This window comes from Myotis yumanensis, unplaced genomic scaffold, assembly GCF_028538775.1.
Source record: "Myotis yumanensis isolate MYYU_CA2020_CCGP unplaced genomic scaffold, mMyoYum1.0.hap1 SCAF_22, whole genome shotgun sequence".
Classification (NCBI taxonomy): Eukaryota; Metazoa; Chordata; class Mammalia; order Chiroptera; family Vespertilionidae; genus Myotis; species Myotis yumanensis.
In genome coordinates, this window is record NW_027223773.1 from 13218849 (window position 1) to 13239687 (window position 20839).

The 20839-nt window shown below is 45.2% G+C and overlaps 1 protein-coding gene across 4 annotated transcripts in view; it reads left to right on the forward strand.

Annotated features, from left to right (window-relative positions):
• The window catches only part of DESI2 (desumoylating isopeptidase 2), a 38059-nt gene extending 20310 nt beyond the window's left edge, over positions 1 to 17749 (forward strand). Inside the window, exons 2-6 of one of the 4 annotated variants that reach the window (XR_011469362.1) lie at positions 9150 to 9222; positions 12469 to 12562; positions 13834 to 13975; positions 16121 to 16512; positions 16620 to 17749. Coding sequence is in view for 3 of the 4 variants with exons in the window: in XM_070401467.1 (XP_070257568.1) it covers positions 9150 to 9222; positions 12469 to 12562; positions 13834 to 13975; positions 16121 to 16342 (531 nt within the window). In the remaining variant the exon portion in view is untranslated. Of the gene's footprint in view, positions 1 to 9149; positions 9223 to 12468; positions 12563 to 13833; positions 13976 to 16120 lie in introns of all 4 variants that reach the window. The other 3 variants (XM_070401468.1, XM_070401467.1, XM_070401469.1) reach the window with 3 other exon arrangements.
• Positions 17750 to 20839: the final 3090 nt, after the last annotated feature.

The window sequence follows — 20839 nt, forward strand, 5'->3', positions numbered from 1 at the left end:
GGCAGCGTGCCCAGTTTTTAAAGATTGAGCCTTCCAGGCGTGTTTGCTAATTATGGAGCTAGGGAGCCCTAACAGGAGCAGAAACATTTGGAGGGCATCTCTCTGACTAGCTCTCCATGAAGGTTTTCTTCTGAATCCATTCAGAAAAAAAAAAATCACACCAAAGAAAAACATCCAATTCACTTTATAACGTAGATTCTAAAAATTTCGTCATTAATGTGCTGCTATTCATGTGTGAGGAGGTGGCTGATCAGAATACATATATTATGAGTTGTGTTTTTTCTATTCTTGTGTTGTTTTTAGCCTGTTTTCCACATATTTTTTAAAGCATCTGGCTGGAATTAAGAATGTGGTCTTTAATCCTGCCAGTGTGGCTCAGTGATTAAGCGTTGACCTAATGAACCAGGAGGTCATGGGTTCGATTCCCTGTCAGGCCAAATGCCTGGGTTTTAGGCTCCATCCCCAGTAGGGGTCATGTAGGAGGCAGCCAATCAATGTTTCTCTCTCATCATTGATGTTTCTATCTCTCCCTTTCCCTTCCTCTCTGAAATCAATAAAAATATTTTTTTTTAAATGTAGTCTGTAATTTGAGAAGTAACCTATTTAAAGGTTTTTAATTGGGGATTAGAGTTCAAGAACTAATGGGACCATCTTTTTCTTTTGTATTATTAGAAAAAGACACTTTCTTTAATGTCCTTGGAAACACAAAATGTTTTAATTTTTTCTAGTTTATCTATTTTTTTCTTTTGTTGCTTGTGTTCTTTTTTTCTTTTTTAAATATGTTTTTAATTGATTTCAGAGGGAGGAAGGTGAGAGGCAGAGAGGGATAGAAGCATCAATGATGAGAGAGAATCATTGATTGGCTGCCTCCTGCACACTCCCCTACTGGGGATCGAGCCCACAACCCTGGCATGTGCCCTGGCCCGGAATCAAACTGTGACCTCCTGGTTCATAGATCGACACTCAACCATTGAGCCACACCAGCAGGGCTTGTTGCTTGTGCTTTGGTGTCAAAACTAAGAAACCATTGCCTAATATATAAGATCATGAAGATATGTTTTTGCTTTCCTCTAAGAGTTTTATAGTTTTAGACCTAACATGTAGGACTTTGATCCATTTTGAGTTGACTTTTATATATGATGTACAGTAGAGTCCCACTTCATTCATTTGCATGGACATCCAGTTCCCAGTTCCATTTCCTAAAAAGAGTATTTCTTTCCTCCACTGAGTTGTCTTGGTGCCCTTGTCAAAGATCAATTGACCATAAATAAGGGTTTATTTCTGAACTGAATTCTATTTTCATCTGTATGTCTGCCTTTGTGCCAGTCACACAGTCTTGATTACTGTAGCTCTGTACTAATTTTTGAAATCGGGAAGTGTGGCTCTTCCAATTTTTTCGGCAATTATGGGTCTCTTGAATTTCTAGCATTGACCTGTCAATTTGTGCAAAAAGGGCAGCTGGGATTTTGATGAAGATTGTGGTGACACTGCAGGTTAATTTGGGGAGTATTGTCACCCTAACAATATTAAGTCTTATTTAGGTCCTTAATTTCTTTCAGTGATGTTTTACAGTTTTCAGATACAAAGTTTCATATTCCTTTTGTTAAATTTATCCCTAGATATTTTTTTGATGTAACTATAAATGGAATTTTTTTTAAATTTCATGTTTGTATTGTTCGTTGCTATTATATAAAAATACAATAGATGTCTGTATAGTAAGCTTGTACCCAGTAACCTTGCTGAATTTATTGTTTTTAATAGTTTTTTAGTGATTTTTTTGTGATTTTCAATATACAGGATATCATCTGCAAATAAGGATGATTTTACTTCTTTTCCAGTCTAGGTGTCTTTTAATTATATATTTTATTTTTCTTCTCTAATCACTCTGACTAGAATCTTCAGCACAGCGTTTCATAGAAGTAGCAGAAATGAACATCCTTGTTTTGTTCCTGATCTTAAAGGGAATGCATTAAATCTTTCACCATTAATATATTAGCTGTGGGTTTTTCATAGATGCCCTTTATCAGTTTTGGAAGTTTCCTTATATTCCTAGTTTGTTGAGTCTTTTTATCATAAAAGAATGCTGTATTTTGTCAAATGCTTTTCAACATCTAATGAGATGATTTTGTCCTTTATTCTATTGATATGGTATATTAATTCATTGATTTTTCAGATATTAAACCCACCTTTCATTCCTATAATAAATCCCACTGTTCATGGTATATAATTCTTTTAATATGTTTCTGTGCTTAGTTTGCTAGTTATTTTGTTGAGGATTTTTTTAAAAAATATATTTCATTGATTTTTTACAGAGAAGAAGGGAGAGGGATAGAGAGCCAGAAGCATCGATGAGAGAGATCCATCAGCTGCCTCCTGCACGCCCCCCAGTGGGGATGTGCCCGCAACCAAGGTACATGCCCTTGACCAGAATCGAACCTGGGACCCCTGAGTCCGCAGGCCGACGCTCTATCCACTGAGCCAAACCGGTTAGGGCTGTTGAGGATTTTAAATTCGTATTCATAAGAGATATTGATCTGTAGTTTTCTTGTGGTGTCTGTATTTTTGATGTCAAGTTAATTCTGGCCTCAGAATGAGTTTGGAAGTGTTCACTTTTCTTCTGTCTTCTAGAACAGTTTGTGAATAATTGATAGTGATTTTTATTAAATATTTGGTAGAATTCTCCAGATTCTTCTCATCATAGCCTTTTTTCTTTGTGGGTAGTTCTTAAATTACTAATTAATTCTCCTTTCTCTCATTCTCATTCATTATAAATCTATTCAGATTTTTAAATTTCTTCTTGAGTTAGTTTTGGTAGTTTATGTCTTTTGATGAATTTGTCCATTTCATCTGAGTTATTTAATTTGTTGGTATGCAGTTGTTGATAGTGTTGCTTGAAATACTTTTTATTTCTTTAAATAGAGCTATCTATTCATAGATTTCTAACTAGTAAATAGTTACTTAATCTCTCAAAGAACTTAACCCTTAAATTTGGGGGTCTTTCTGGAGATAAGAACACAAAGAAACAGAAAAGCAGAGAGTTACTGGGTCCCTTATTGTTATTGTGAACAGTAAGTAAGCACCAACAACATCAGTTCCTGCCTGGCACAGAATATGGAGATCGAGCCTTGGGGGGAAAATGTTAGGAGTGGGTAGCCTGCTCTTTAGTTCTGTCCAAAGATATATCGCTGGGTCAAGAAATCCCTTTCCCTGCAACTTGTGGGCTTCCTATAACCTTGAACAAAAACACTTGACCTAATTGTCCAACTTTCCGTTTGAGAGTAGAGATAACACCACCACATGCAAAACTACCAGGTATTCATTTTTCATTGTAGTGTCTCAGCAATTCTTTAGAAACCTTATATAGGTCAGATCTCCGTATACTGAACTCCAAAGGCTGACCACATTTTTGGATGGTACATTTTCCCCTCTTTTTTAAAAAAATTATATTTTATTGATTTTTTTGCAGAGAGGAAGGGAGAGGGATAGAGAGTTAGAAACATTGATCAGCTGCCTCCTGCACACTTCCCACTGGGGATGTGCCCACAACCAAGGTACATGCCCCTGACCAGAGTTGAACCTGGGACCCTTGAGTCCACAGGCTGATGCTCTATCCACTGAGCCAAACCGGTTAGGGCTTTCCCCTCGTTTTTAAGTTTCTCTCATTTTTACAGATTTCCCCATTTATAAAATGTTTATTTTTTTAAATATAAAGACTTGAGTGCAGGGAAATTTCAAACTAAAATAGTATAGTACATACCCAGGCAGCATGCAGGAGTCCTAAGTATGAAATCCCTAAGCAGGGATGAGATTATTGTCATTTGTGAAAAGGCAGAGGACAAAAGATTTCTGAGTTCAGGATCCCACTCGGACAAATGCATTCCCATCCCAGCACTGTTTTTACCCTTTGGCCCAAAGTCACTGTTCATGTATAATTTTTCTTTTTTGTGAAAACCTTTCTATCTCTCAATAAAACAGTTAGAGTCCCATTATAGGCATTTATTATAAAAGCACTTTGGGAAGGCTATTTACTGCTCAACTAAAAGATAAATTGTTAAAATTAAGTGATATGAAACATTAAATGGAAATAAATGTTCAATTTACTAAGAGTTTAAAACATTGTAGACGGTGTTTTATTGTAGATGTTCTGGACAAACCATTAGTATGTATGCTTTTTGGAAATATTCTGTATTTTGAAAGAGAAGCTCACGTGTAAAAAGAGAAAGGTCACTAAAATAGAGCTGTCAGCATCCAGGAAAAAAAAAGCCTGCCTGTGCCGTCGTTATGGAACTCAGCAGTGCACAGGCCAAATTATTGGTTGCAAACGCTATAAACAATGGGATTTCGCACATGGAAAAGGCGATTTAAGTCCTAGAGTTGCCTGCCAAGGAAGCTGCTCACTGGAGAAAGGCTGGCAGCATGGTTATGGGGACCAGCAGGGTCACCTTGTATTTTCTACTTGGAAAAGGAGAAGGGAGGAGGTTAGCAGGAAATTCGGAAAGTCATCTCTTCTGTTGAAGGGAGGCAAGGACCAGATTATTCTCTTTGGTTCCCCTACCTTTTATTTTGAAAATATGTAAACCTTCACAAAAAGAAGTTGTAAGGCCTGGCCGGCGTGGCTCAGTGGTTGAGTGTCGACCTTTGAACCAGGAGGTCACGGTTCCATTCCCTGTCAGGGCACATGCCCGGGTTACAGGCTCGATCCACAGTGTGGGTGTGCAAGAGGCAGCCAATCAATGATTCTCTATCATCATTGGTGCTTCTATCTCTCTCCCCCTCTCCTTTCCTCTCTAAAATCAATAAAAATATATATTTTTAAAACCCTGTAAGAAGTACAATCTGTATGCTTTCACCTAGTGTCACCAGTAAAAACCACATTAGCTTTCTCTTAACTTCTCCTACACCACACAATCACACAGAAAGTAAGGTGGAATGCCCTGGGTGGTGCGGTTCAGTTGTTTGGGCATCATCCCATGCACCAAAAGATTGCTGACTTGATTCCCAGTCAGGGCACATGTCTGGGTTACAGGCTCAATCCCCGGTAGGGGGCGTACAGGAGGCAGCTAAGCTATGTTTCACTCTCACATCAATATTTCTCTCTCTCTCTAAAAATCAATTAAAATATACACACACACACACACACACACACACACACAGTGAAGCCTTGACTTACGAGTTTAATTCATTCCGTGATGGAGCTCGTAACTCAAATTACTCGTATGTCAAATCACTGTGACATTCGCTGCGCCAACTAGCGGTGGGGTATCTGAAGCTGGCTCGTACATAACCCAAATTTTAGCTCGCAAGTCAAAGCAAAAAATCGGCCGAGAGACGGCTCATATCTCGAAAAAACTAGTTAGTCGGGACACTCGTAAGTCAAGACCCCACTGTGTGTATATATATATATATATATATATATATATATATATATATATATATATATTTTAAAGAAAGTAAGGCAGAAGCATTACAGTATTTCACCTGTAAATACTGCAGCATATATTTTCTAAGAAGACAGTCTTACCTTAACCACATTATTATCACATCCAAGAAATTTTCAGTTGATACAATATCATCTAACGTACAGTCCCTATTAATGTCTCCCCCAGTTGTCCCAATAATATCCTTTTGGCTTTTTTTTTTTTTAATCTAAGCTCTAGTCAAATTCCTTAATTGTATTAGTTGTCGAATCTTTTAAATCTTTCTTTGAAGAATAGCCACCCTTTTTATACTTTAATTATTTTTAAAAGACCAGGCCGCGTTTCTTATTGATTATCTCACACTTAGCTGATTTTTCCTTATGGCTATATTCTCTTTAACATAGTTGACAAGAAAACTAACAGGAAATGGCCTTTCTGTTTTGTCACACCAGGAGGCACATAACATCAGTTTGTCCAACTATTGACAATACTCAGTTTAATCACTTAGATAAGATGATACCGTATTTTTCCATTGCAAAGGTAACTTTTTTCCTTATAATTTAGGGAAACGTAGGGTTGTTACTTGGAGACTCTGTGACCATTGCTTCTCAACAACCCTCTCCCAATGGTTTTAGCATCCATGAACCTTGTATCAGCAGGGGCTGCAAAATGGTGCTTACCTAATTCTGCTTTCACATCTACATTGATTAGCTGGCTTTCTGCTATAAAGTAGAGCTTTCCCTCCTTTCCTTCTTTTTTGTATTACTATGGGCTCAAATTCTTTTTATTCAATATGTGATAGTTCATTGTTGTCATTATTCTCTTCGATACTCAAATTTTTCCAAAGTTGACCAATGGAAGTCCCTTCAAACCAGCTTTTATATCATTTGCCATGTCTCCATTCTTCTTCTGCTTTTGATCCCCTGACAAATATGTCCTGGAAAATACTCCCTATCAGTTCCTTGAGAGCATCCTCCTCCTTTTTATGGCTGCATCATATTCCAAATGTTGTGTGAATATATCACAGTTTATTCAGCCAATGCCCTTGAGAATCACACTTAAGTTGTTTACCAGTATTTTTCTCACACAAGTAATGCTGCTGCTTGTGATGTCTGTATATATGAGCCTATTCCCTTATGATAGTAGGATTCAAATAAAGAGAAACAATCTGGAAATATGGCGTTAAAAGTGAAAGTATCCCTTTATACTTCTTCCCACCCCACCCCTGAATACCTGCTCTCCTCTCTCAAACTATTGACACTTTGTTCTGCCTCAAACTTTATTTTGTTGTAGTTGATGGTGGTTTTGCTTTATTCTTCCACTAGAGGCCCAGTGCACAAAATGTGTGCACAGGTAGGGTCCCTAGGTCTGGCCAGAGATCAGAGCTGATCAGGGCCTTCTGGCTGCCGGCCAGGGCCTTCCTTCCCCGGCTGCCGGCTGGGGCCTTCCTTCGTTCTGCGCCACCTCCTGGTGGTCAGCACACATCATAGTGAGTGATCCAACTCCCAGTCTCCCGGTTGAACTGCCGAGAGGACACTTTGCATGTTAGCCTTTTATATATATAGATATTGAGTATTTAAACAAACACACTGTTTATTTATGAAAGTGTGATCATGCTATAATATATGAATGGGGTTTTTACTTTGTGTCTTAGATACTGTTTCATGTCTATATGTATTGAGTTACTTCATTCTTTGTAGTAGCTGTAGACAGTGATAGTTCATAATACAGATTCACCATAATTTATTTAATCATTCTCCTACTGATATTTAAGTTGTTCCTAGTTTTTCAGTATTATAGACAACACAGTTAATAAGCTGGAATGTGTCTTTGCATATGCTCAAGTATTTCTATAGAATAGATCCCACGAAGTAGACTGGTTAATTAACTATCATTGAGTCACTCTTCTGCAGTATCTCCTTCACATTCTTCATTACCAAGTATTAGCAGTATATTTTGTATTTGCCAATCTGGTGGATAAAAAAAAGAATGATAGCTGTTGTTGTTTTAATATATTTTTATTTATTTCAGGAAGGAAGGGAGTGAGATAGAAACATCAGTGATGAGAGAGGATCATTGATTGGCTGCCTCATGCACGCCCCCCACTGGGGATCAAATCCACAAACTGGGCATGTGCCCTTGACCAGAATCGAACCTGGGACCCCTCAGTTCGCAGGCTGACGCTCTATCCACTGAGCCAAACCGGCTAGGGCAGTACCATACTCTTTTAATGAATATTTTGATACCTAGATGAGAAAGTCCCTTGTTCTTTTTCAAATATTTGAGGGCGAGGGAGAGAATCAACTTTATCCATTTATGTTTTCCCAGCCATGTATGAGAATGTGCCTTTTCCCAGGTCTGGGAGAAAACTGACTAGGGGTTTGGAGCCAAGGTTGAAACTTAAATAAATCTAGAAAAATTAAAGATCATTTGATCTTCTGACCTGGGAGAAATCTGATAGGTTTTGTGACACTGTTAAGTATTACCCAAGTGTTTGTTTGATGAACTTTTAGCTCATTTCCCTTCTTCTAGGTATAACTCTCTACAGTTTGCCTTTTTAACCCCTTTGACAGTCATCCCCATAATTTCATATCATACTACCTATGTACATCTTCTTCCCTCTTCTGGCATTTCTTCCCGTTCTCCTCCACCCAAAAAATTTTCTATCTTGGGAAATGTTATTTGTTCCTAAAAAAATCCAGTTTAGATATGACCTTTTCTGGGAAGTTTTTTCCATGCCAATGATAGATAAGAAGATTGGTCCAACCTTTGTGCCTCATATTATTTATTCCTGTAATATCATTATCAAACTTTGAGCTGAGTCAGGACATATATGCCATATACATTTTTTTCAAACATTTTTAAAAAAATATTGCACTGACTGGTTTGGCTCAGTGGATACAGCGTCGGCCTGCGGACTGAAGGGTCCCAGGTTCAGTTCCAGTCAAGGGCATGTACCTTGGTTGCGGGCACATCCCAGTGGGAAGTGTGCAGAAGGCAGCTGATCGATGCTTCTCTCTCGTCGATGTTTCTAACTCTCTATCCCTCTCCCTTCCTCTCTGTAAAAAAATCAATAAAATATATTTTAAAAAATAAATAAAATAAAAAAATATTTTTTTATTGATTTCAGAGAGGAAGAGAGAGAGAGATAGAAACATTAATGATGAGAGAGAATCATGGATCGGCTGCCTCCTGCATGCCCCCTACAGGGGATCGAGCCCGAAACCCCGGGCATGTGCCCTTGACCGGAATCGAACCTGGAACCCTTTGGTCTGCAGGCTGACGCTCTATCCACTGAGCCAAACCAGCCAGGGTTCAAACATTTTTTAAAAAGAACAAAATATCCCTGTCTTCAGGAGCTTACCAGGGAATGAAAGGGAAAGCTTAGCTAGAAGAAAAATAGATATGAAAGCAGATGTCAGGTGGATTTTTTCAGTCACTAACAGAATTTTTATATCAATTTTTTTTCCCAACCTGGCCAGGTTTAGATTTTATGCTCTCAATGTGCTTGTATGAAATTGAGACATTCATTTTGGCCCAGGAAGAAATTCTACATGGGCTGTGGCACAAGCAAAGGCACAGAGATAGGACTAAATGGGTCGTTATCGTGGGAGTTTCAGAGGTGGAAGGGAAAATACCAAGAAATGGGATCAGTGTGGGGAGTCGTAGCTTCCTGTAATGTGGAGTTGAGTCATAAGGAACAGAAGTTCTGAATCTTTCCTTTTCTCCTAGTACTGGATGAACGAGTACACCTCCTCCATTGGGATTGGAGTTTTTCATTCAGGAATTGAAGTGTATGGCAGAGGTAAGTGTATACACTGTCTCAGTACACTTTCTGAAGGTTTTTTTCTTTAAAGGAGTAGCAAAGGCATAACTATAGTGCTTCCTTTTCATTTTTTAACTGCTTCCATAACTTTCTATTGCAGAAAAGTAGATCATTTTCCATATTATACCATGTTTTGAGGAAATGCCTAAAGTTGAATGTATTGGGGGAGAAAGTACCAAAGTACATGAGTGTACGTTCATTTAGTTATCTTTTATTCTGACCTAGAGGCCCAATGCACGAGTTCGTGCACAAGCGGGGTCCCTTGGCCTGGCTGACCATCGGGGCCTATGGGAGGGCCTGGCCGGCCAGGGGAAAGACCGCGAGAGGTTGGCTGGCCAGGGGAGAGGGACCGCAGGAGGTTGGCAGGCTGCGGGAGGTTGGCTATGGAAGCACACTGACCACCAGGGGCAGCTCCTGCATTGAGCGTCTGCCCCTGGTGGTCAGTGCACGTCATAGCAACTGGTCAACCAGTTGTTCGGTCATTCAGTCACTTAGGCTTTTATATATAGAGATACTATGTCTTTAAAAAAAACACATATTTTTTTTGAGATTGTTATACCACAACAATCATTTTGGTTGGAGAAGGGTTGGTTCTAGCGAGTGCCACACTTGAAATACCAGTTTCCGGAGGGAATTTCAGTGATTTGTGTTTGTAGACCTACAAGTGTGTAGTTCTAAAGTTTTAAAATATCACTGAGCAAACTCTGCCTTGATTACACCCAGCTTCTTGCTGGGGGACGATGGTCTTGGTCATTCATTAACTCAGCTCTTTTTATTCTTTATTACCTTTATCCTGGCAAGCACGCGGGGCCACTCACACCTAGCAGCTCTGCTCTCAGCAGCTTGGCCCTTTGTTCTAAGTCCCACTCTCGGTGAGGATAATTGGCTCGTGAGCAAGTTGTGAGCAGTAATAGTGTGTGTCAGACAGACCACATTGCCAGTTTATCAGGGCTGTAATAATATATGAGCGTGAATCATAAACTCACCCTATAGCAGAAACGCCTTGCATGGCTTCGGCTAGGCAGGCTTTGTGACCTCTTTGAATGTGTTCCTGCATTTACTCAAAAAAGGCTACCTACACGCCAGCTTAGCTGTTACGAAGAAAAGGCTCGTTTAGTAACTGTGTCAGTACGGTGCTTAGAATGTCCCTTTCTCACGCCGCACATTGCCAGCGGCGTCCCGGCGGGGTGCAGCGTATTGAATGTGGGCCCTGCGGGTCTGCTGTGGCAGCTCCAATGTACTTGAAAGGCTGCGTCCACCTTCAGTGCTGGAGCATTGCTGGGGGGGGCATTGTAGTGTGGGGTTTGCTCCCTTGTTTGACTTGGCTTCTGCCAAAGTTGTGTGTGTGTTCCTCTTCATCTGAACTGCATGGTGTGTTAGTTTAAAGTGCCATCAAGTCTTGAACACAGGCCTGTGCTCCTGGAAGGTACACACATAAGAGCCACTTTTCAGATGAAGAACCCAAACCTGCTGACAGTCATGCTGCGAATCAGCCATAAACCCAGGAGGAACCCAAGTGTTCTTAAGCACCAGTCCATCGCTCTTTCATCGGCCTAATCGCTGCTCCCTTTCATGAAACGATGTAGGGGTCGTTAGAATCATAGTTGGAAACATCCACATAAGCTTAGCAATGCTAGGGCAAACTGCTATTGGGGGGGGGGGGGGCAAAGTAGGTTTACGTATGGAAACAATACAATAACTAATGATTCATACACACAACTGTGAACCTACTTTTGTTCCACTCTCTATATTCCTGAAAGTAAATCTTAAACAGGAGAATAAATGGCTCTGTGACTCTTCTGACTGCAGTTGAGAAAGTTAAAAATCCAAATACAGTCTTCCCATGGCCAACCCGATTACCCACAGGGTTTTATAAAACCTGTCACTAAAAATGTTTTGTTTTTTTTTTAATTTCTTTATTGATTTCAGAGAGGAAGGGAGAAGGAGAGCGAGATAGAAACATCAATGATGAGAGAGAATCATTGATCAGCTGCCTCTTGCACACCCCGTACTAGGGATTGAGCCCGCAACCCAGGCATGTGCCTTGGCTGGAATCGAACCTGGGACCCTTTAGTCCGCAGGCTGACGCTCTATCCACTGAGCCAAGCTGGCCAGGGCACTAAAAATGTTTTAATGTATATTTCAGTGTTGAGTGTGAGACACCTTTTTGTTATCTACGTCATTGCTTTTTTCTGAAAGATCTGAATCAAAGGTAAACTTTGTGTCTGCCAGTTCTTTCCCGTGCTTTGTTCTAAGATCTTTTAAGGTTAGCTTTAATGAATAGTCGTGATGAGATCAATGTAAACATGTGTTTAGAAGTCTTTCAATAAGCCGCTAAGATCTCCACGTAAATGCCTGAGTGTCTCACAGCAGAAGTGCAGACGGGAGCTTGCGCTCCTCCTGATGGGAGCCGTCCCCACGTTCATCTGGGGAGAGCTGGCATTGCTGAGCCTGGCAGGCGGCCTGTGGTGCAGGGGGCTCCCTCCCACGGCAGCGTGTGCGTCAGGTCAGAGCGTGGGGGAGGGCCGTGCATAGTAACTGGGCAGTTTATTTTCTCTTGAATGGGGGAGTTGAATTCTGTTTTTCAGGTTTGCTAATGTTTCAGAGATACACCAGGAGTCTTCAGCCAGGAATCATGAAAACTCATTGTTTTTTGTTTTTTGATTTGGGAGAGGAAGGGAGTGGGGGAGAGAGATAGAAACATCAATGATGAGAGAGAATCATTGATCGGCTGTCTCCTGCACGCCCCACACTGGGGATCAAGCCCACAACCGGGCATGTGCCCTGACCGGGAAATCAAACTGTGACCTCCTGGTTCATAGGTCGACGCTCAACCACTGAGCCATGCCGACTGGGCCAAAACTCGTTATTAGACAGATTTTTCAGTAAAGTACACTTTTGACTTTTAATCACATTGTGCTGAGTGAACTGACCCCATCATTAGTGTGGCAGCTCGATCGCAGAGGCTGTATTTACGTCGGAGTGTTAATCACTCTCCTCTTGCCAGTAAAATCAAAGTATTACTTGTGACTGTCTTTCATTATTAGAGTTTCAGGCCTTTGGCGGCAGCTGTCCTGTACAAGAAATAGCTAAATGAGATGCTTGCGAAAGCATTAGTAAACTGAAACATATTCAGGTGATATTGTTATCATTTACTAAAGCTAATTCAGCATTCTGTTTGTTTTGTGTGATAAATACTAAAAATCATGAGTTTTCTCTTTTCAGAATTTGCTTATGGTGGCCATCCTTACCCCTTTTCTGGAATATTTGAAATTTCCCCAGGAAAAGCTTCTGAACTAGGAGAGACATTTAAATTTAAGTAAGTAGGGAGGATTTTTTTTTTTACACTGTTTTAGTGCCAACGCTTGTTTTCAGGCATACAGAATTCCTCCTGCAGGCTGACCTGTAGGAAGGTAAAATGTGTAACGTTGTTTTAGCTGCTGACATTTCATGTTCAAATCTCAGGAGTTGTGTGAAGAAGGGAGTGGCCAGATGCAGCACCTGGACGGCCTGGTCTCGTGCTTTACTCGGGACCCATGGAGTCACTCCTGCACTTTCAGCTGTTCTGACTGGGTCTGACTCCAGCTCGGCTTTAGAAAAGGTTCATACCTAAGCATTGCTCCTCAATTTCCCGTTCGGGGGAGATGGAGGAGAGCTTTATTTTAACCTGCCTAACAGCATCAACAGCCTCTTCATTGTCCCGGTGAAAGGGACACTTTATAAATTTCAAATAATTGATTAGCCGGGAAGCTATGCTAAGGTGATCAACCTGAAGTGGTGGATATGAATGTATTCTGGAACCTATGAGTGGTAAACAGCACTGGAAATTGAATGCTGACCATCAGATTTCCGTCTCTTAATTAAGGTTTGATTAAAGTGATGTTTACAATCTTAGTTTCAAGAAGCTTCAGAGAAACTTCTGGGCATGTTATAGTTAACTCGCCAAAAATAGTGAAAAATAGTGAAATGAGGTTATGCCATGGAAATCCAGTGTAGGGCTGCACATGCCATCACCCATGTTCGTGGCTCCTTCCGCCTGTGGCTGGTGGAAACATTTCCCGCAGGATCGCTGTAGAAAGCCGTCCTGCATCTGTTCTGTAGGCCTCCTTAGGTGGGGCTTCCTAATACGTTTAGCTTCCTTGGTTGCCCTACTTGCTCTAAAATCCTACATGCTATTGGATAGTGTCTGTTACATTTCCAGGGTGGTAGCTGGGTGAGGGAGTGGGTTATGGCCAGCGTTGAGGGCAAGGGCAGTTAGGCATGGAGTTGGTTCTCTAACAGTGTGACCACGTATACACAGTTGTAAAACAACGGTGCTGTTGCATTTTTAATGTCAGGGCATATTGTTTTATAAAGAAATGGACTGACTTTGCATTGGAATTATTCAGAAGTAGTGTGTGTAAGAGTTTATTGCAGAAAAGTAGAAACGAAAATAATTGACATTTTTAAAGTATCTCATTTATCTTTAGTCTTATTACAGAAACCTGCTTTGTTACCTCACCACGATATTCCTGGAAATATCAAATCTTTAAACATGCTTTTTATAAAGACATAAACCTCACACAGCTATGTTTTTCTCTTTTCTTTAAGAGAATCTGTTGTTTTAGGGAGCACGGACTTCCTAGAAGATGAGGTAGAAAAAATTGTAGAAGAACTGGGAAAGGAATACAAAGGCAATGCCTATCACTTAATGCACAAAAACTGCAATCACTTTTCTTCAGCTTTATCGGAGGTAAGTTAAATTTTATCCTAGAAGTTCTTCAAGTGATAACATGTCCTAGTACACTCACTGTCCCACTGCTGTAACTGATTCGTCCTTCCTGGTTCTTCGTGTTGTATAACGTAGGTATTGCCTCTCTCTCTCCTGTCTGCGTGACCTTTCTAACATGGTGACCTTTTTGCATGGTGTACCCACAGCTTGGAATTGTGACTCTGTTTGCTGTGGGTACAGAGCGAGTACAGTGGTTGTCTCTTATTCTAACTCATGTTATTACAGCCTGTAACTCTGCTGTGAAGAAGTGAGTGCCTAAGGCACTCTGCCTTCCAGCCACTCGTATTTCTCTTGCCCTGAGTTTTAGTTGCCAACTTGAATTTTCTTCCCCGGCTCCTACTTATTCATTCATAAGTCATTCATTTTTCCTGTCTTGGAATCTTACTCTGCCACCTTATCACGCAGGCACTTACAGGCCTTCCTAATTCTTGAATCCCAGGCAGACCAAAACTAGATCAGAATTACAGGACCTTGAAAAAGAAAATGGAAGGAAGAAAACGAAGGATGCTCAGATAAGGTCTAGAGAATTAAATAGTGCTTGAGACAGCTTCCCAACTCGCTGGCCTGGGGCAGCCGGGTACGGAGGTGGAGGAAAGTGTTCCAGAGGCTGTGAGCTGCAAGGAGGCCTCCCTGACCCCTGCAGACATGCGTGGCCCTGGCTCTGCCCACCTCCCTCCCGGCTCCCATGGCGTAGCGGCCAGCAGGACTGTAGCGGACTGTTGCGGGGCTTCTCCAAGTATGTTTCACGGACATTGCGCCCCACATAGGAGTCTGTGAGAGGGGCATCGTCTCTGCCCCACTACAGATGGGCCGAGTCCGATCTTCACTGCAACACGGTCCCCAGGTGCTTCCTGTGAACACAGAAGTTGGAGAAGCATCGCCAGTCCTGTGGACGCATCGATGCCACAGGGGTGACCTGGGCGATCTTCAGGGCAGGAGGAAGGTGGCTCAGGGCTTTCTTGAGACTCGCATGACATTGTAAGGATGCAAACATGGGTGCTGACAGCTCACGGGCTGTGTCTTAGGCCAGTCCAGTTACCGCACCTGGGTCGGGACGCAGGCAGCTTCAGGAAGCACATGGGTACACCAGGGGGCAGTGGTCCTGGTGTGTGTCACACGGACCTGTGCTCTCAGTCCCACTCCTGGGGCCGACCTTCAGCCATGCAGCTAGCCCTTAGCGTGTCTCGGTGTGAAAGGTCATACCTGTCTGATTTTAGAGTACAGATGGCAGTGGTATCACAGAGGCCAGTAACCATCAGGCACACGGCTGAACCTTAGGGAGGAAGGTAATGACAGGTGTCAGCCTGTGTCCACACCTGCTAATTCGGGGACATAAACTACTTGAAACTGCTTTCCCCAGTCATCGGCTCAGAAGAGGTGGGACGGCCCTCTAGCTCCATGGCCATCATCTGGGACATGATTGGAGGCAGAAATGCTGAGGAGCCTTGGAACACGGCCTCAGTCAAGCCCGGTGTTGTCTGCAGGAGGAAGGGAACAGTAAAGAACGAAGTTCGTTTTATGAAAGACCCACTTCTCACTGTTTGAATCAGGAAAGGAGCCCGGGAGGGAGCCTCCGGGCCCTCGTCTGTCTGTCGTCCCTGGTGGCCTTCAGCCCCAAAGCCAGGCTTCCTCAGGGAGATGCTGCTTTCTGGGCCAGCGTGAGCTCCTGGGAAATGGGGCCAGTGAGAGCCAGGAGAAATGGGCGCTAGAGACGGAGGGCGGGGAGAATTCACAGAGAGGAACATAACCCAAGACTGACAGTCCTCCCCCCGCCTGGGGCGTCTCTGCCTCCAGTAACCCCTGTGGTGGTCAGTCCTCCCACGTGTGTCAAAGCAGTTGCAAGGACCTAAGAAAGGAAGGAGCCGGGTGGAATAGCTCGTTTTACGGACATGAAAAGCAAGCAGCTTGACGGCTCCTCAGGAAGGAAGGAAGGAGCTGACAGTAGGGACCAGGCCCCCAGCTAGGGAGCTGCTTGTCATCAGAGGCTGCCGTCCCAGCACAAAGGAAGGGCTGCTGTGCAGTGGCTGGCTGACCTCCCTCCACCCTCCACCCTCCACCCTCCACGGCAAGTAACCTCTCACCTAATAACACCTCTTCCTCCTGCAGATTCTTTGTGGGAAAGAGATTCCTCGCTGGATCAACCGCCTTGCCTACTTCAGCTCCTGTATCCCCTTTCTACAGAGTTGCCTCCCGAAGGAGTGGCTCACGCCCGCAGCCCTGCAGTCCAGTGTGAGCCAGGAGCTCCAGGGCGAACTGGAGGAGGCCGAGGATGCTGTCGCCTCTGCGGCCGCCGCCGGCTCCCGGCCCGGGCGCCACACTAAACTCTAAAGGTCTCCAAAGCCACCCCCGCGGCACTGTCTCCGGCGGTTGAGTGTCACTAGCGAGAAGTGAGGAGGAAGCGTCCGGTGACGCGTATGCAAAGCTGGCTCTCCCATCCGGTCTCACAGCTCAGGATTCCATTTGTATAACCAGCCACGCGGCGCAGGAGGGAGAACTGCGTGAGCGCCCTCTGGTTTTTTACCCACTTGTAAATGCAGATTTTCTTCTTCTGTTTTCTACGACTCTGTTAAGTTATGTTTACAGTATTTTGTATCGCTGTTTACAGATCTTGCATGGACTCCTGCCACCGTGAAGGAAAATCTCCATGTCTTCACTATCAGGCAGGCAATCTCGTACACTTCTGACGATTGCCAGGGCTCTGGCGTCAATCATAGGCACACACAGAGACCAGCGGTTGTGGGCATCGCCTGCTTGAGAACTGTCTGTCGGGTTTGTGTTCGTTTCTGTTGAGGTTTTGACACAGGAGGCAGAGAGCGAAGAGCACACACAGCCGCGAGGGCTGGGGGCCGGGTCTGCTGGAGATAGCCCCTCCGCCTCCTCTCGGCACCTACTCACCTATCCCTCTCCCCCTCCCTCCGGGCAGCACATCTCCCCTGGTTCCTCCCCAACACCCTCCCCCGGGAGGCACGCGCCTCGCCTCTGTCCAGCTGGCTTTGCTGCCTCTGCCTCTGGAACTAAGATGTTTTTCGTTAGAGTAACTGACAAGTGGTTTTGCACACGTGTTGGGAGCTTCATTTTTCTTTAACACGCTGACGGCCTCCCTGCACAGGAGTTTGTGGGTGAGTAGGGACATCCTAAACGGTAGCCTTCCGAGCAGCAGGACGAGTTGACGTTCAACTGCGTGTAGCTATCCAGGCTGCCTTTATACTAGACCTTGAAAACAGGTTAAAGCAACACACTCCAAAAAGCTGATCTTTGGATGTTTCAGGCGTTTTAGTACCACATCAGGGAGAGTACGTTGTTAGTTTGTTATGGGAGTAGTTTCACCTCATCATGGAAGGCGTCTCATTGATCTCTCGTTTGAAGTCACACTTGTGTGTCTTTAAGTTCCTTTTTTTCTGTTCTCTCAAATGTACGTCTCTTCCGTCACACTCTCTAAGGATGGAACTGTCACACAGATAAGTCCTCATTAGCAAGGAATCTGTCCGCTCGAGTCTACTCCCAGTTTGGCCCCTGGATGTAAGAGCCACGTCATTACATGTCACATTCAATTTTTCTGCCTTAAGAATGAATGTCCTACGTAAGACTGGATGCCCAAGGCAGTGACTTCCACTTTCTACACGTTGTTAGTTTAAAGTCATCTCTTATTTCAGCGTCTAGACTGGATTGTTAGTGCTACTACTCTTTGTAAAGATACATATCTTTCAGTAAACTACATTTTTAACTTTTCCATAAGCTGATTTTGATTCATTTTATCAACTTAAGCACACCCCGTTCAGAGGGGAAATAAACCTCCAGTTCTAAGCATTGACCCGAGGAAAAGGAAGCCACGTAACCTCCTTACGCCTTTGGCTTCTGCTTCTGGGAGGAAAGCTGTCAGTTACTCCCACTCTTGGGCACAGAGCACTTGATATAAGCTGTGGCAGGAGCAATGTTGGAGCTTCATGGAAAGGCGACTTGGTTTAGGTCTAACATGAGGTTAGAATAAAACACTAAGAGTCAAGCAGTGGATTTGTTCATTCAACCAAGAGCCCTGTCCCCACACCCAGGTAGGGGAACCTGCGGTGCATTTCCTTGGGCTTGTCCAACTGGCAGCTCGCAGTTCTTTCTAACTCATTCAGACCCACGGGCTCACTCCGGGCCAGTGGCACGTGGAGTGGCCAACACCGGGCCCTTCCCATCTGCTCGCCCAGAGCCCAGCACAAAAGCGACTGTTCTTTTGTTGTATTTACTTTAATCTGCAGCCGTTCGAGTTTAAAAACAGTAAAGGGTCCTAGCTCCAGAAGTACAGGTGGCTCGAGGCGGGTCATAGTAACAATCGGGTGGAATTCTGGGCGGGAGGTGATCACAGTCTAATTGGACTCGAGGTTGAGAAGTCAAGGTCTTTACTTTCGGGGAGCCGGTTCCTTCTCTACAGCTCAGAGTGCGCGTGGGTTCATTAACTGGCACTCACCCGCCTTTCCTCGCCCCGGAGGGAGGAATCGTGCTCCCCACCTGACCGTGTCAGACATCTGGCCATGGAGATACCGAGAGGATGGAGGCCGAGTGAGCCTGTCTCAGGTCCGCGGGACAGTAACAGCGTTGGAGGGTCAGAGGCTGCTGGGTTCTGCCGTTTCCCACGCCCGTGCGTGTGTTTTCGACCTTGAGTGGCCTGTGGAGTCCGGGGGGTGGTGGTGCCTGAGATCCAGCCCACTCGCTTCGCCCACAGCAATAGCGTTACCTTCACCAGCACTGGCACCGAGCAGGGTCCTGGGTCCACCCGCGGGTAGCAACACTCCGGCTTCCGGTTCTGTTCTGTCTGACGGTTCGGCGGGGAGACCGGGGCTTGTGCCGCAGCGGCCCCTCTGCCGGCCCCTCCCCTGCGTGGAGCTCAGTTAGGGGACCGTCTGCCGGGTCCGGAGGCGCCTTTGTGGGCGGAAAACTCTCCAGCTGTTGCTCTTCATGACCCTGAAGATGGTTTCTTGTGATGTTGAATGCAAATGTACTGTCATTCATAGTGTTTGTATACAAACACCAGGAATCTTCACTTTTGCTACCTTGATACAGCATTGGGCTATCATGTTAACAACATTGAAATACATCAATTTATTAAAAAATACTTTTGTAAGAAGTGTTTGACGCGCTTTCTGACCTCCAGGCAGGGGCAGCTGTTAGGTATTGGGGTTGGGTGGGAGGCTGTTTTTCAAACCCAAGACGCCCACCTGCTCCAGAGACTCGGCCCGGTCACAGCCTCCTTCTGAGCGCAGCCCACACCCTCACGGCAGCGGCTCCCGGGGAGTGGAGGCAAGGGGGGGGGGGGGGGGGACACGCCTGTCCCCACCCTCGGAATCCAGCCCACGCGGATGGGGGCCTGCAGGGCACTAGCCCCGCCGCGTACCCACTCCCCCTCCCGAAGCCTCAAGCGGCGGGAGCCTGGGCGCCTGGGCCCCTGGTTTCCCACAACCCTGCCCCGCTGCTGCTGAGCCTCCAACCTGACCCCCTTCCTCCCGAATTGGCCTTTTGCTAATTCAAAGCTCCTGTGGTTAGAGCTTGGGCCCCGCACCAAAGGGTCATCGGTTGACGGTTCACGCAATTCCCTGAGCAACTGGGTTTCAGGTTCAATCCCGCCCAGTCGGGCGTGTGCGGGAGGCAACCAATCGGTGTCTCACGTTGATGTTTCTCTCCCACCTCCCCTCCCCTTCCACTCTCTAAAAACCAATGGAAAAAATATCCTGATGAATTTGCTTATACAGAGCTGGTGTGTGTGTGTGTACGGATGTGTCCACACAGACCCAGGCACAGTCTACTCTAGAACCATTCCCTCCGCCTCCTGAAGAGTAAGCCATGGACTGTCAGCGAAAACAAAAAGCCACAGTTACATTCACATTGAGGGTAGGAGAGAATTTAGTCTGCTTTAGCTTGGCTCTTTCTTAAGGAAAGAAACCCAGGAAACAGGAAATAGTTGGACCTTCTTACATGTTAATAGCACCTGCTCCGGGACTTGAGCACTCGGCCACTGGTACTCGGTGCCTCTCCTTTGGCCTCTTGGCGTCAGCCTCTCCGAGCAGAGGACCCCAGCGCTGCCCTGTGGGCAGCTGTCCCTCCACCAGCGGGTGCCAGATGGGATCGGTTTCCTTGCAGGTGGGGCTGGCTCAGGCCCGTGCCTTTCTGAGAACGCATCCCCCCTCAGCCCCATGGGGTAACTTAAGCTGCTTGGACAGTCGCAGGCATAGAGGTTAGTAAAGTACAAAATGCCCGGCCCCAGCTCCAGAGGCTCTGCCCCGGGCCTCCTGGCCCCGCCGCCTGCCTGTGCCCGGCTTGTCTGCCTTCCTGTGTCCGAAGCGCCTGCCCCACCACCGCAGTGAACTGAGCAGCTGCCAGACCTCCCCGGCCCTCTTCCCAAGAGACCGACGCCAGGTCCAGGGCAAGGACCGACCGGGGCGCCGGCAGCTCCCAGCTGCCTCAGCAGCAGCAGCAGCAGCGAGCCAGAGCGAGAGCGAGAACCGTGCAGAGTCTAGTTAAAAGGCAGGTTTTTTTTGGGGGGGGGGGGGTGAATAGTGGTCCCCACAAAGCAAAGGAGGTGACACTGACAGGTTCACACCTTGACTGTGATGGCTCTTCAGCGACTTCGCGCACCTCCATGTCCAACGTTGCACTTTCATCCTCAGAAGCCTGAGGAGCCAGAGCCTCACCAGCAGGTTTTCATTGGAGAAGAGAAGGAAGGAGCTAGAGAGCCACCCAGGAGTCTCCAGAATTCCTCTCCCTTCGCTCTTTTCCTCTGGGTCTAGTTTTTCAAACTCCCCCTCCCACCCACAGCCTTAGTTCCAATGTTGCGTCACACGGAGG